Below are 15696 nucleotides of genomic sequence, written 5' to 3' on the forward strand. Positions count from 1 at the left end.
TTATGATGACAGAGGTATAAAATTAATCCATTTTGTTGAAAGCCTTACAAGTCCTCTAGGAAAAAATAAAACAAAAAGAAAAAGCCATTCTACTGACAAGGATAGTAGGGAAATGGAATAAAATTAGTATATTTACAGGGCAACCTCTAAGACCATAATCATATGGTTCCTCTCTAATGCTATAGTAATGGACCACCGGACACTGTAAACAAGACATTTCACTTAACTATTGTACACATCAACCTTAACAATCTTAGCACTGAACGTATAAACAATACATATTAGTTTCAACCTTCACAAACCAAAAGAGGCAGCCAAGAGAGGATTCACAATTTTAAAGTGATATGCATTGTGAAGTTTTCAAAAGTACTCTCTTACACGTACAAATAAAAATTTTTTTATCCTCACAAATATGAGGGTAATGAGGGACATATTAAGAAGATTCGTTGCTAATAATAGAACACTGATATTATTAAAGGTAAAATGAAGAATAATTATAAAAAGGAAATGGTCAATAGTAGAAAATAATAGAGAAATAAAAAACTACTTAGGAAAGTGTTCAATATGTAGCTTTTTTTTTAAGAGAGAAAGTACCTACATAAAGGAAAATGGTAGCTGCTTACATCAGAACCTTATTTTTATCTTCTGATCTAATTAGACAAAATGAGAAAACACTAAAATAAAATCTCAACCTCAAGATAAAAGGGTCGATTATGTTGATAATAATTTAACCACAACTTCTATCTTTCACAGCTAAGCAATTTCACACCTAACAATCTTATTATAATTATAGTTTAGAATTCTTTTCACTGTAAATATATGTATTTATATTAAGAAAGTCACTTATAGGGGCGCCTGGGTGGCTCAGTGGGTTAAAGCCTCTGTCTTCAGCTCAGGTCTTGATCCCAGGGTCCTGGGAGCGAGCCCCGCATCTGGCTCTCTGCTCAGCAGGGAGCCTGCTTCCTCCTTTCTCTCTCTGCCTGCCTCTCTGCCTACTTGAAATCTCTGTCTGCCAAATAAATAAATAAATAAATAAATAAATAAATAAATAAATAGAAAGTCACTTATAAATACCTGAATATCTCCTAATGGGAAAAAAAAACAACTTTTCTTTTGTCCAGTGTTCTGGGCTCATTAATTATCTTTGTTACAAAAATAAAATAATATGAGAATTTTCTCCACATCATTATACTTTGTGCCTTATCAAACTCTGCTTACATTTCGCAAACAAGATTCACTTTCAAAAGACATTATTTTTAATACATTTTCCCTCTCCAGAAATTAATTCATAGAAAGAAAGATTTTTAGCATCACCACCGAAACTGATCATTGTTTTAGATTTTCATCATTTTCTTGTAAGTCATTGAATAAAACAAATGTATCTATATAATGTGATATGACAAAGAAATCTATTTTAAAATATCAATTCAAAAATGTCATTGTTAATAGAAAAAGCAGTAGTAGTACTTGGTAAAATTAAATTTAGAAAATTAACAATCACTTAAGAATTTTGGGGGGACCTTAGCTAGCTCAGTCAGTACAGCTTGAGACTCTTGATCTCGGTTGAGTTTGAGTCCCACATTGGATGTAGAAATTACTTAAAAAAATAAAAATATTTAAAATATAAAAAAATTTTGGAAGAGAAAGTAATGCAATTAGCTTGTGAATAAATTTTAGACACATGAGAACTAAACTCTGTATTTTAGGCCTTGTTTAACAAAGTTAATTCATGAGTTATGTATCCATGATACCTTTTTGTCATCACGACTTTCAGGGGAGTATATGGTTACCTTTATCTTTGTCTAATTATTTCTGTTTAACTAACATTATATTAGCCATTGGTTGAAGATAGTACTATTTTTATTCATTTATGGCTATAGATAGAAATATGGTGAAAACTCATGACATGATATGCACCTTTAATAAAAAAATTTTTTAAATGAGATAAATTCAAATGATAAGCTAATGAATTTTACTTAGAGTTTGAAATAGCTCTCTCTTTCTTAAACCCATCTTTTCTCATAGAAGGCTATTAATAAAACATTATAATAAGAAAGTTAAATCTTGTCTGAGATTAAAGATGTGTGACAAAGTAGAAAGTAAAGAGTAAGAATAAAAAGATAACTCTCAAAGTGGTAGGAAGTTAATAATGATGTTCCCTGGAGATTTGAACAAGAGACTTGTATCTTCAATAGGCATATTAATAATAACGGATGATCGTGAGTAACAAGCAGCTAAAATATACTGACAGCACATAATTACAATATTTAATTTTCCTAAAAAATTGAGCAGTTGTGGAGAATTGTAAAAAGGTATAATAAACTAGTGATCGAAGAACACAAAGTAAATGAAATGTAATGGGAAGTACGATGTATTACATACCTAAAGAAATCATTTAAATTACTTGCACATCCTGATGGATTCTGTAACTTCTTAGGATATCATTTTGGACAATCCAATGAAGAAGAGCAATCAACTATGAATAAATCAATGTTACAAAATGTTAAAAGCAGAGCTAAAAAGTGTAGCAGTATTAAATAGAAGATAATTTTAGCATGGTTTCTATTTTTAAAGTGCAGCCTCTTAAGAAAAATAGTGTCAGTTTAATATTTTTGTAGCATGGAAAAAGTACAAAGAAAAATACATTAATAAAATATTTAGAGGTCAGTTACAGTGAAAACGATTAGTATAATACACATATTTTCCTTCTTTTTTTTTTTAATTAATGCCTTGCCTAAAAATATCAGCTCCTAAGTGTTGGTGATAACACATAAATCTATAAATCTTTAAGAACAGGAATCCTAGGAGAGAAAGAATCATAAAAAAAAAAACAGGGATATTTGCAAATGTGAAACAGAATAATGGAAGGATTTAGTGAGTTTTCTGAAGGTCACAAAACAATTGAATGACCAGGCTGGGAAGGAACTCAGGTCTCCTCCCTTCCAGTCAACATCAAAAATTACCAGATGCTTTTTTGTACCCTCTCCCACTAAAAAAATTAGTAGTATAAAGCCAGTCAAGTGCTGTTATTCAGAGCTTTGGAAACTCAATTTAAATCTTTCTTTTAAATACTACCTTGAGTTTTATAATGATGGGGTTAAGGTATTAAAATGCCTAAATGGGTTTATATTAAAACATTAAAATTAATATTTCATATAAAATGTTGACAGAAATTAAATAGACTCAGTATGGATTAGAGAGACACAAGTTTCCAGATACCTGAGTTTGAAAATTGTACCATCTCTGTACCGATTATTTGAGATCATCAGTTTAACAGTAGACAAAATGCTGTACTTCCCTCCTGTTTGAGAACCACTAATTACTCTACACATAACTAAGGGTTTTCTGGCCTTTCCTTAAATATAAATTCAAGATATTTAGATTATATTGCAATACGTGAAGTGTACCTGGAAACCTAAAAGATTTTCAAGATAAACAATTTCTAGCTAATCTCCCAAAATAAAGATTTTCATTTGTGATGAATTTTACTGTGCATTGTTCTAGACATTTAAGAATTTATTCATTCATTTAATGAGCACATATTTTTATTACATACTTATCATTCTCAAATCACCTTGTGAGGTGTCACAGAAGGAACATTAAAAGGAGCTAAACTATGTTTCTTACTTTCAAGTTTTAAGATGCCAGGTTAAGAACTCTTATCTGAGAAATCCGCCTGGTGAATATCAATCATTATCCATTCCTGGAAGCTCCCTTACAGTGGGGGGGATTACCAAAATGATGTCCTATTTTGGTAAAGCTTTTCTTGGTTTCAATACTGCATATGTTTGCCATAGGCCATTGCCATCTTCCCATCCTTACACATAACTCAATTTTCCCTTTTTTACCTTTTTATAGTCCTTTTGCCAAGTATGTCTTGTTAATGCTGGGACTAACTAAAAAAAAAAACCTGTGGTGGAAAAATCTGTTCCGTAAATTGTAATCCTATTGAGAATCCTATGGGAACAGAGATAATATGAAAGAATGAGGAACTACCTAAACTAACAAATTAGCAACAAAGTCTCCTGAAGTTGAGAAAGATCAAATGACATTTAATGACAATATGTAGAATATCATCACAGAGCTGGTCAAGCACTTTGCATCCAATCACACTGCTAACCCATAAGGGAGGGATTAGAAAATGTCACAGAGACCTCACGAGACAGGTCTAGAAGCAGCACACATTCTTCATCCCAGTCTCTGTGGGCATCATAAATACATCTTTGGAGGTTTTTATTTCAATTGTGCATTAATTGCCTATATTTTGAAGTGGCAAGTAGTAAAAAGTAAGGAATGCCTGACAGTTCTGACATGTATATGAATGATCTTAGCAACAGTGATGTAATGTGGCATATGTTGTTATTTTCATGTTATAAAGGGTGAGCTGTTCCCCAAAGAGGTTAAAGAATTCACTGATGATAAAAGTTAGAGCTAAACCCAAGTCTTCATAGTGAATACTTTTCTACGCAAACTTTAACCTGACCAAGAATCTTTCAAGGAAATCCTGTTAAATTTGGCACTTCATAGACAAACGCAAGCTAGAACTAATCATGAATTTGCAGAATGAGGGTTCATACTAATAATGTATTAAAACTAATTGGGTAGGCAGTGTAAGATGACTTAACTTCCATTATGTTATACTTAGGCCAAAATCAAACTCTAAGTTTAAAATTTTATCAATCATCTTCACTTGGATACCACTGAGACATGTCTAACTTTTAAAAATATAACAATTACTTAAGGTCTGTATTTCCTTGAAAATATTTTTTTAAAATATGCTTTTCTCTCACCATTAAAATATTTGCTTGGATTGAAAATTATAAATGCTTCATTTTCAGTAACGTAAAGACAATGGGTCTAAAATTACTCAATTGTCTTCCTTAAGAAAATAGACTACTTCAAATAAATTTCTAAGTAATTTTTATTTTTACAAAGGACAGTCTTAAACTGTATCATTAAATGTTTCATGCTTACCCTTATTCTGTCCTATATTTTCTTGATAGAAATATATGAAGAAAATTTTGCTTTTTATAAAAATTCACAAACAAAAGGAAGGTTTGGAAAATATTTTTTAAATTGAATTTTAACTCATTTTTGTTAATTTTAAAATGATACATAGAGAAGAATGATATTATATGTGTATATACATGTACATGTTACATGTATATATGTGTGTGTATATATGTATATATATACACATATTTTTAATTGCCCATCTTCTATTATCTTAAGCATAAAGAACAAGCATGTGTGGCTGATATGTGGTATAACCTATTTTAAGGCAAAGATTTTAAAAGTAGATACTGTGTTTCAATTTATAATTTGTTTCGGAAAATAATGTTTTTTCATTATTTTTACAGTAATGCCTTTTGAATGCTGAGTATGTTCAATGACTCCATATGATGAATATATGCCATGACTTTGGGAAAACTAGCTTCATAAATGGAATCAGGTCATTGGAACACCTCAAATTTTATAAGACTGATTTCATTACTTTTTTCTCTTCAAAGCACCCCTTATTCTATTGTTCCTATTTTGTGAATGGTTCCAACCTTCCTCTACTCATACAACTTGAAAACCTTTACACTCTCTATTTCAGACATGTCTCTCAACCTGACCAAGTCAATCAGATATCAATTTGTCTTTAATCCTTTTTGCACTCTTTTTTTTTTTCATCCAAATACCCGTACCTTTGTTCAAACATTTGTAGTCTATTTCCTGAACTATTCTGGCTTCCCTGCCTTTGATGTCTCCTTAATATCCTTCATTCCAACTGCTGCCAGAGTTTTTTCACTGAATCGCTGTCTAGTTCAAAAAAAAAGAAAAAAAAGTAATCTTTAAAAGAAAACCAATTAACAACAATAAAATCCCAAACTTATTTTTCATGGCACTTAGGACATTTAAATCACCTTTACAGACTCCCTGGACAGCAATACCTGAACAACTGGTGAGTGCTCATATTTGCAACACTCTTCTAAGCAGAGAGCTTCTAAGAGCAATGACTGAGGAGCAAAACAGATTGAGTTTGAATCAGTCCAGTCACATCGACTAGCTGTGTGACTCTGGGCAAGTCACATACCACATCTGTTCTTCATTTCCTTCATGGATTGTGGTACCACTCTCAGGAGCTTTTTGTGGGAATTAAGTTAAGCTAACAGGGGTCTAGGGAAATGCAGTGGAGAGCCAGGGAGCTATGTCTATACCAGAGTCTGTTATCATTGTGACTTGTGTCACTGTGACCAGATTTTGTTACTGCCCCACTGAGGGCCATGACTTGTTCATCTTTGTGAGTGCACTCTCCATACAAAGCAGATTCTCCATCAATGTTTGTCAATTTATACAGAATGTACACGAAACATGCCCCACTGTTTAAAGGGAAAATCACTTGCCTCGATCGCACAAACATCAGTCATTCCTTTTCTTTAAATCAGCTTTCTTGAGGTTGAATCAACTTTATTTACTCACCATAAAATGCACCAACTTGATGAGTTCTGACAAAGGCACGTACTTATTTGGTTTGCTCGTTTTTCCCTCAGTCATTTGAAGCACGATGTGAACCTGTAGACAAGATAGAGTGTACCCTTATTCTGCGCTCTGAAACCCTGATTCCCCACAAGGTGAGGGCCCCATACTGCCAAGGGCCTTCCCAATGTTTGCAGCTGGGGCTCACCCTACCTGTGGGCCCTTGGTTCTTTTTGGAAAGGTATTAGTAAATAAAAGAATTCCGTCCCCTGGAATTTAGGCTCTAGGAAGTACCCCTAAGCCTTCGCAATTCTGGATACTCTCCAGTGAGACAGTCCGTGGGCCTCTGCCTTGTTTTGGCTACCCAGCCCAAAGTTTGAGGGCAGCGCTGCTGCCTGGGGGCAAAGTGAGCCCTCAGAGGGTCAGCCGGAGGGCTGAGGTGGTCCAGAGGCAGGGGGTGAGGTCAAGGCGGGTTGGAGGAACCGGCCAGGGGTTGGAGTGGGGAGGCGGACGTGACCGGCACACTCAGGGCCTGACCCGAGCGCTGACACAAAAGAGGCCGGAAAGTGTCCGGAGGAAGCTGTGCGTCACGGGGGCCGGAGCCGGGACCCTGGCGCTGCAGCCCAGCTGCGTCCCCGGTACTCGACCCGCACTGCCAGCCGCACTCCCGCCACCGCCAGCTCCGCGGCCGCCGCCAATGAGACTCCTCCCGCTCCTAGGTGAGTGCTCGCCCCGCGCCGGCGTAGGGAGGGCAGCTGGCCTGCAGGGGTGGGTCTGCTCGAGGTGCAGCTTGCGCGTCCAGTGCCTGGGGCCGGGTTTCTGAGAATTGACGCGGGACTTCTCAGGATGTTTTTCTTCTTGGCCTTTCAACTCTGTAATTCGATATTCAGGGCCCAGGGACTAAGTCACCTTTTTATTCCTGAATACAAAACCCCCAAAGTCCCCACAGGCTCAGACTGTGACCTTTTTTTTTTTTTTTTTCTTCTGATCTCCCCTCAAGAAATTTGGGAAAGCCAAACCAATGACACCTGGGGGAGGTTTCCTGGCATTTTGAGGGGCTGCCAGCCCAGACTTTGGGTTCGTTTAAAATACCATTTGGAGGCTGCTGCGCAGAAAGATAAATCACAGCTCTGAAGCTGAATTAATTCTGGTTGGGAAGGTTTATACGGGACTATGCGAGGCCGGGATTTAGAATGGAAAGTTTAACAATCTCTGGTTACCCGATAAGAACAGTGTATCTCTGATGAGTGTTTTTGCGAACACTTAACTTGCATGATTTCCTGGCTGTCCATGCTCAGACAGGCGTGTCTTGGAGAAGACAGGGGACAACAATATAAAAAAAAGGATCGGCGTAGACTTTTCCTTATCTTTTCCTAACAGCCCACAGAATACCATTTTCAACTTTGTTTTCAGTAACTCTGAAATAAAGTCGTGTTCTCTTTTGTGCCTCATTTTGTTGGGTGCGTTTGCATGGTGTTGGTTTCGGAAAGATCCATTTTTGACCAATATCCTGAGTTTATCTTAAATTCCTCTAACGGAAAAAAAAAATAGTATAAACTTTATGATGGGCAAGGGAGAATTTAAAAAGAACATTGGAATACAGAAAAAAAAAAACAGTTAAGTACATTTGTCCTACTGGATGTTTTGATATGTTGCTCTTCATCTTAAAATTACACAGATTTGAATTTGAAAAGACCCAAACAATCAATTCATCTTGATTTCTTTACAGAATCATTCCCAGAGGAGGGAAATTGCTTTACAATCATGCAGCTTCCTTTAAAAACATCTCACCTCTGGAGTGAAGAGACCAGTGATCTAGGAACAGTGTTTTCTTTATAGAGCTGCGTTGTTTACTACATTATAGCTTTGTTGAGATTTACTTGATAAAGAGAGATTGAAGAAAGTGCTAATCTTTTTGCTTACTTGCTCTTGTGCTGTTGTTTAGGTAAATACTCCCTTGGGAAATTCTTATAATCCATTTATCTAGATGGAAAGAAAGAAAGGTTTTTGTGTTCATTGTAGTCTAACTCAACAATGTGAGGGGTGAGCTTTTCTTTTTCTTTTCTTTCTTTCTTTTTTTTAAAAACATATTTCTCTGTTTTCCTTAGTGGGTTTTTCCACTTTGCTGAATTCTTCCTACACTCAAAATTGCACCAAGACACCTTGCCTTCCAAATGCAAAATGTGAAATACGCAATGGAGTTGAAGCCTGTTACTGTAACATGGGATTTTCAGGAAACGGTGTCACAATTTGTGAAGGTAAACAATCTTTATTGTTTTCCTCTTTTGGATTTTTTTGAAAGATTAAATTCTGATGTGATTGGTTCTTCCTTGCCCAGAAATTGTTTTACATTCAACTGTTTGATTTCATGCTATTGATTTAAAAAAAAAAAAAAAACTTAATTAGCTCAATAATAAGTTTGAACTTCCCACTTGAAAATTTATACTTGATTATTGATTTCTGAGGATTCTATGTATATCTTATTTTTCTGTAATCCTTAAAGATTATCCTTGAAGTTAAGCTGGAAAATTAAGTTGCAGAGAGCAGAGTCAATGCTTTCGTGGGCAGAAGAACAGAAAGTTCATGAAGTCCCGCCTATACTGTTAAGTGTTGCCTTCAGGTACCTTCCTTAGTACTTGACTTCCTAAGTTTGAGGACAATATTAAGAGATTCAAGGGTTTTGCCTGTATACCCTGCATGATACCCCAAAGAGAGAGAGAGAGAAAGGGAATTTTGAAAATATATTCTTTCCTGAAAAAGTAGATCTCATTTATAGAACTTGAGGCTACAATCCAGATCAAGAACAGTGGAAAAGGTCCTGGCAGGGTTCAGTTCGGGCCACGGATTTAATAAACAGAACCCTATCTGATAATCACATTTCAGTGATTTCTTATCTGTGGTTTCTACCAACACTCTTCCGCTTCCCTCAAGCTTCACTCTGTCCTTATTCTCTCTTTCATTTTTAGTAGAATTTAGTTTTAACTGAGTCAATGGAAAAATGTTCTGTGTAGCAGAGAGAGAAAAAGAGGAGGAAAAACAGAAAGAAAGAAAGAAAACAATTTCAAGTCATATAAATTAGTTTAAAATATAATTAAATGGCAAGTTCAAATTAGAACTGTGTGGTTTTATACTCCTAAATGTATTTAAGATAACATGGACTTTTTCTAATTAGGCCAGAATATCGTACATTGTTAATATTGCATGTGTTTGCTTATAGCATAAACAAGTTGCATCTCGTGATTCAATTTGATAGGCTCTTAAAAAAGATTAAATATGCAGTACATAGTAAGGCCAGACCTCATCATAATTAGTTTAATGTTTAAAAAATGTAGAGCACAGCTACAGTTGCTTAATGGTGCATTAGATCAGGCGTTTCTGCTTGTACATACAGCCGGGATTTGTAATATACTATTCTACAAGCGCTACAAAATTCTTTCTATAAATAATCTTAGATTTTTATTGTGTATTTAATTGAATGGCATTATGGGAAGTTGATAGTCGAGTGACCTTCAAAATATTGCATCAAACATATTAGTGTGCTTTTCTGCTAATCATTACAAGTTGTATCATAACACTTCGACATGGTGTTGCCTTTTTGTTATTTAGATACTTTTCAACTGTCATGATTACCATCATTAACATCTATAATTTTTCACAACTTGGACCTTCAGCAGCTAACCAGACTATAATCATCTTTTTAATGATTTTTTTTAAAATGCATCTCCCATTATCCAGTACACTTGTTTTTTTTCCCTGTTGCCTAAGTCAATAGTTAGCTGAAGGGCAGAAAATACTTTCTGTTGGAAAAAAAAATACTTCAAGATCTTGTGGGCTGTGATCTCTTCTCACACAGAACACAATTTGTAATGGCCTTTTTTTTTTTTTCAAGTTCTTTTTAACCTAAACCCCTTACTTTAAAAATGTTATAAATTCACTTGTTTCAATATTCACTATATGAGGTATATAATGTCCCCTTAAAACTGTTCAAACAATGATTTCCACCTTTTTTCATCTTTTATTAATTCACTGATAGACTTTTAACATTTTTCTCCGTAAGTATATTTAATCTGCTTTTTAGAATTAAAACAATGTGTTCTCAACTGCTGACGACTCTGGCTTATATATTGGGTTTGAAGAGTCTTGGCTTTCTTCATCTCTAAAGAACTTTCCCACTTTTCCTACCTTTCTCTAAAATTGGTGTTAGATCAATAATAACCGAACAGAGTTCTGTTACAGAGGGTGCTTACTTCTTAAGGAATAAAAGTTGGTTTCTTTTTTATCTCATTACTGTCATCTTCCCCATCTCCATCAAATTTGGTTCCTCCCAAGAGACCTGCCAAATAAACGCTATGGTCATAACTAGACCTCACTAAATGTACTCTGTTCCAAGAACTAGTTTTGAACAAGTCATTTAGAATTTGGATAACCTGATCCCATAGAAACAAGTTTTAATAGTAGTGATTTTATTTCACTTAATTATCCATTTATTAAACAAATATTTATTATTTTCATCATTATCATCATCACCATCACATCAGGATAGCTAATATCTACTGTGCCCTGAGTCTGAGATATTAATTAGCACAACTCCTTCATCTATTGTTATTCTCACTTTATCTATAAAGAAATAGGGTCTTAGAAAGTCCAAGTGAATCACAAATGATGCAACAAATAAGTGGTAGAGCTAAGATTTGAGCCAAAGTCTGTTTCCAGGGACTATACTCTTACCCGTTGTGCTTGAGCACAAGGTCTCTGCCTACCAGATACTGCTATGCCCTTGGATTAAGGTAATAAACAAGAAATCAGCCTTGCTTTCAGGATATCTAGGCACAGTTACAGAACTTTACTAACAGCTTGATGCAGTGTCATAAAATGTATAAACACAGGTAAATTTGAGATGTGTAACCAACTGCAGGGAACCTTTCCAACTGGAGGTGATATTGAGGCTGATAGTTGAAGAATAAATAGGATTGGTTAAGACTGACAAAGTGACAACGTCAGGCAAAATGAATCACTCGTAACAAAGGCCTAGAAGTTGAACATGGGTGGCGTGTTTGAAGGAGCCCCAAGTATTTCATGCTGGATGAAGGAGCCCCAATTATTTCATGCTGAATATGTATCAGAGGGTATATCAGCTGAGGGCTTCATGGAAATTGAGTTGGGATGTCAGGATATGGATGCTATTCTCTTAACAAAGAAGAGTTGTTGGCAAGTATTACGTAGCCGAGTTACATGACACTCTGTGTGTCTTGGAAAGACGACACCATTAGGTAGAATAGGAATAAATGAACAAGGGTCAACCTAACCTATAAAAACAATGGTATTTGGTATAACTCATTAGAGTTTGTCATTTCTACCCAAGATAGCTTAATTTACTTAATAAGCTTTTGAAATAAAAAGTATGGATGCTGTCTTTTTTTTTTAATTTTTATTTATTTATTTATTTGACAGACAGAGATCACAAGTAGGCAGAGAGGCAGGCAGAGAGGGAGGGGGAAGCAGGCTTCTTGCAGAGCAGAGAGCCCGATGTGGGGCTTGATTCCAGGACCCTGAGATCATGACCTGAGCTGAAGGCAGAGGCTTTAACCCACTGAGCCACCCAGGCGCCCCCGGATGCTGTCTATTATTTACAAATACCATTTTGACTGGTTATAACTAGTTCTGTTGAACTCCACATTATAGCTTGTTGCATGTGAGAGAAACAGGACAATGAAAGCTTAAGTGAGTTCCCCAGTGTCCCAAGGCTAAGGCTACAAAGCTAGGACTCAAACCCTAGGGATCGCAACCTTCTCTAGAATACCAAAAATGTCACTATATTACTAACCACCTGACATAATTAGTGTACTACGGGTTTTTAAACCAAATTGGTAAAACAATATCATGTTAACAGGAAGGTATTCATTATTTTCAACAACTTTACTGAGGTATTGACAGCAATTTATTTACACACTCACCTTTATGCTGACAATGTGGATATTTTAAGACAAGACAGAGAAGTGTTTGTGTAGAAATTTGGGGGTACAGTTAAAGGCTTCTGAAATTGTTGATGAGATTTTCCTAAAATTTGGGTCATTTTAGTCTTTTAAACATATATTAATGTGGCTATCCCTTATGCTTCTCATAAGGTTGATTACTTTCTGGGGCACAGTTATAAATCTAGAGAGCAAGACATCCCATCGTCCCTGGGTAATTAGGAAAGTTTTAAAAAGGGGAGGGAGGTTGGAAGAGTTGAAAGAATCCTTCTGTACGTATGAAACGTAATATTGCTTGAGTTAAAATAAACTGAACTAGGAGAGGGGAGAAGCAAGAATAAGGGGAAGGATGCAGTACATTGTGGGTGTGGAAGAGATAGACTATCATAGAAGCTCATTAAGTGGTACTGTGTTTTGGGAAGTTTCATGAAGTCAGCGTGGGCAGGAGAAAAAAAGTTGCCCCAGGTGAGGCTAGGAAAGGTCAGGAAGGCAGTAATTGACTGCTTGTATGCATGTATAAAAATCTTTCATAGTTTGGGACATGCCTAATATTAACAACATCACAAGCACTTTACAAGAAATAATGAAGTCTCGGTGCCTGCAACTCAGGGAGACATACTCTACACTTAAAAAAAACCAGCTTTTCATCATTATGAAATAACCATATGTATGCTTGTAAAATTTGACTGGAAGGATATCATAATGAACTGGAGAACATTGGGACACTGGTAAATGCAGAGAGAACAATGTCACAGTAGCTATCTAAGAGTTACAAAGAAGAAATTGTCTGTGGGTTCAGAATATGGGAGAAATGCTAATTAAAATAATCCACTAGCATGGAAAGCTAGCATGAGTCTGTCCGGGCTACAAGATAAGCACTAATGACTTGTGATTTTTTTTTTCCATAACAGTTCGTTTTTAGTAATAAAGAGGATGTTCATCAAAATGGGCACACCAAAAGTCATCAGAACAGAAGCAAAGCATACAAAATGTGTGTGTGTGTGTGTGTGTGTGTGTGTACATGTGTATCATCAGTTAACACAGATATACTATCTAAACTGCATCCTACAAAAAATAACTACAGTTTTAAATATTTAACAAAATGACAGTGTGGAAATTTCCATAATAAAGATAGGGTCAGCAAAATTTAAATGGTACAAGTTCTTTTTTCCTTCTTCTTTTAAAAATAAAATAATAGCTTAAAGGAAGTTTTTATACCGGTTTCTTCTTTTATTTTTCTCTTCCTATATGTTGAAGGAATTTGTCATCTTATGGAATGGATATTTTTTAGGAAATCTCACCTAATTATTATGGTAGAGGTATTTTTGTTTTGTTTTGTTTTTTTTCTCTATTGTGCAGCCCCTCTTGTCAACAAACGAAAGAGATCATATTTCTAGTATGAGGAAAAGGGTTTCTGGAATTAGAAAAGATACTTTATTTATTTGGAGGAAGTTCATGGAAATCATGCATCCGGGAATGTAAGCCTTGGTTTAATTCAGACTGTCATTTCTTTGGTTACATTTTCCATTCAGTATAAGAAATCTCAAGGAAATATGCACCTCACTTTAAACAAATCTAATACATGACTACCTAGAAATACATCAGAGTTCATACTTTTTCAAGTTTGTATCAGTATTTTTTTACCTAAGATCATTTGGAGTACATAAAAGTGCATTTGTTTTACAAGAAAAAATTTGCTTCCTCAAAAATTTTTATTAACGTATCACATATGAAGGAAGATGAAACTGTAATGTTATCTAACTTTCTTCCATCTAGCACCTGCTGTTGTTCAAATATTATTTAAATATTACTTAAAAATCAGGAGCCACTTCCTTCTGAAGATTGCAATAAGAAAGAGGGAAAGAAGGAGAGGGAGGGAAATGAAAGAAGGCACAAATAAAGGAAAGTGCTGGCCCCACTTGCTACTTGGGTCATTTGAGTTTTGCTAATCAGCTGCAAGGGTTTTGTTTTTGTTTTGTTTTGAGGTTTTATTTATTCAGGGACACTTGGGTGGCTCAGTCGGTTGGAGAGGTGGCTCCAGTCCCACAACAGTCTCCTTGCTCGGCACGGCAGGGAGCCTGTTTCTCCCTCTGTCTGCCTCTCCTCCCCCTGCTTAGGCTCTCTCTCACTCCCTGTCAAATAGATAAATAAAGTATTTTTTTAAAAAAATTATTTATTCACATAGAGAAAGAGAGAGAGAAAGCATGCGTGCAAGCAGGGGTAGATGGAGTGGGCAGAGGGAGAGAGAGAATCTCACGCAGTTTCCCTGCTCAGTGTGCAGAGCCAGATGCTAGGGGCTTGATCTCACAATCCTGAGGTCAGGACCAGAGCCCAAACCAAGAGTTCGATGTTCAACCTACTGAGCCACCCAGCCATGGAGCACTCAGATCAGCTGCACAGTTTTATCTGTAAAGACTTACTGATCTGACTTAATGTCATCAAGTCATGCAGTCTGATGCAGACTGTTTCAAAAATCGTTTTTTTAAAATCCTCCAGTTTCATGTTTCTCACACAGGATAGTTATAAGAATTAATGAGATAAAGAAAGTAAGAAATAGCTTGAGATCTTAAAAGAGGCTTTAATAGGAACATAGGATTTTGGGTTTTCCCAAGTCATCTATGACGGAATATCATGAAAAGATTTTTTTTCAAATAAAAGTCTCATTTGTTCATTTTTTTTTCTTTAAAGATTTTATTTATTTATTTGACAGACAGAGATTACAAGTAGGAAGAGAGGCAGGCAGAGAGAGTGGGTGGGAAGCAGGCTCTCTGATGAGCAGAAAGCCTGATCCCAAGACACTAGGATCATGACCTAAACCAAAGGCAGAGGCTTTAACCCACTGAGCCTCCAAGTCTCATCTATTGTTAATCATTTTTAAATCAGTATTATCTAGGTAGGTTAATTAGATATTTAGAATCAGAGAAGTAATATCAGCATAGATAATTAAAAATAAACACATCGCTTCTGAATTCAAATTTCAACAATCAAAAAGAGTTGTTCAAAATTCTGTGTTAAGTCAATTCTAAATAAGACTTACCATCTGTTTTTGCAGTATTAGAGTGCTGTTATTTATTTATTTTTTTTCTCCTAAGTGAGGACTACCATTTTTTATTTTGACTTCAGGCTAAAACATCAGCTCATAAAGTATATATATATATATGTGTGTGTGTGTATGTGTGTGTATACACATTTGTTGTGTGTATATATATATATATGCCATCTATATGGCATATAATGTGTGCTGATGATAAGGCATCAATAA

The 15696-nt window shown here is 35.6% G+C and overlaps 1 protein-coding gene across 2 annotated transcripts in view; it reads left to right on the forward strand.

The window, feature by feature from the left end:
• The first annotated feature begins 7054 nt into the window (after positions 1 to 7054).
• ADGRL4 (adhesion G protein-coupled receptor L4) overlaps positions 7055 to 15696 on the forward strand; it is a 107724-nt gene continuing 99082 nt past the window's right edge. For both annotated transcript variants that reach the window (XM_045979627.1, XM_045979633.1), the window contains exons 1-2: positions 7055 to 7181; positions 8571 to 8720. In XM_045979627.1, coding sequence (XP_045835583.1) covers positions 7160 to 7181; positions 8571 to 8720 — 172 coding nt within the window. In that variant the 5' untranslated portion in view covers positions 7055 to 7159. The remainder of the gene's footprint in view (positions 7182 to 8570; positions 8721 to 15696) is intronic.

The sequence above is a fragment of the Meles meles genome, chromosome 1 (genome assembly GCF_922984935.1).
Source record: "Meles meles chromosome 1, mMelMel3.1 paternal haplotype, whole genome shotgun sequence".
Classification (NCBI taxonomy): Eukaryota; Metazoa; Chordata; class Mammalia; order Carnivora; family Mustelidae; genus Meles; species Meles meles.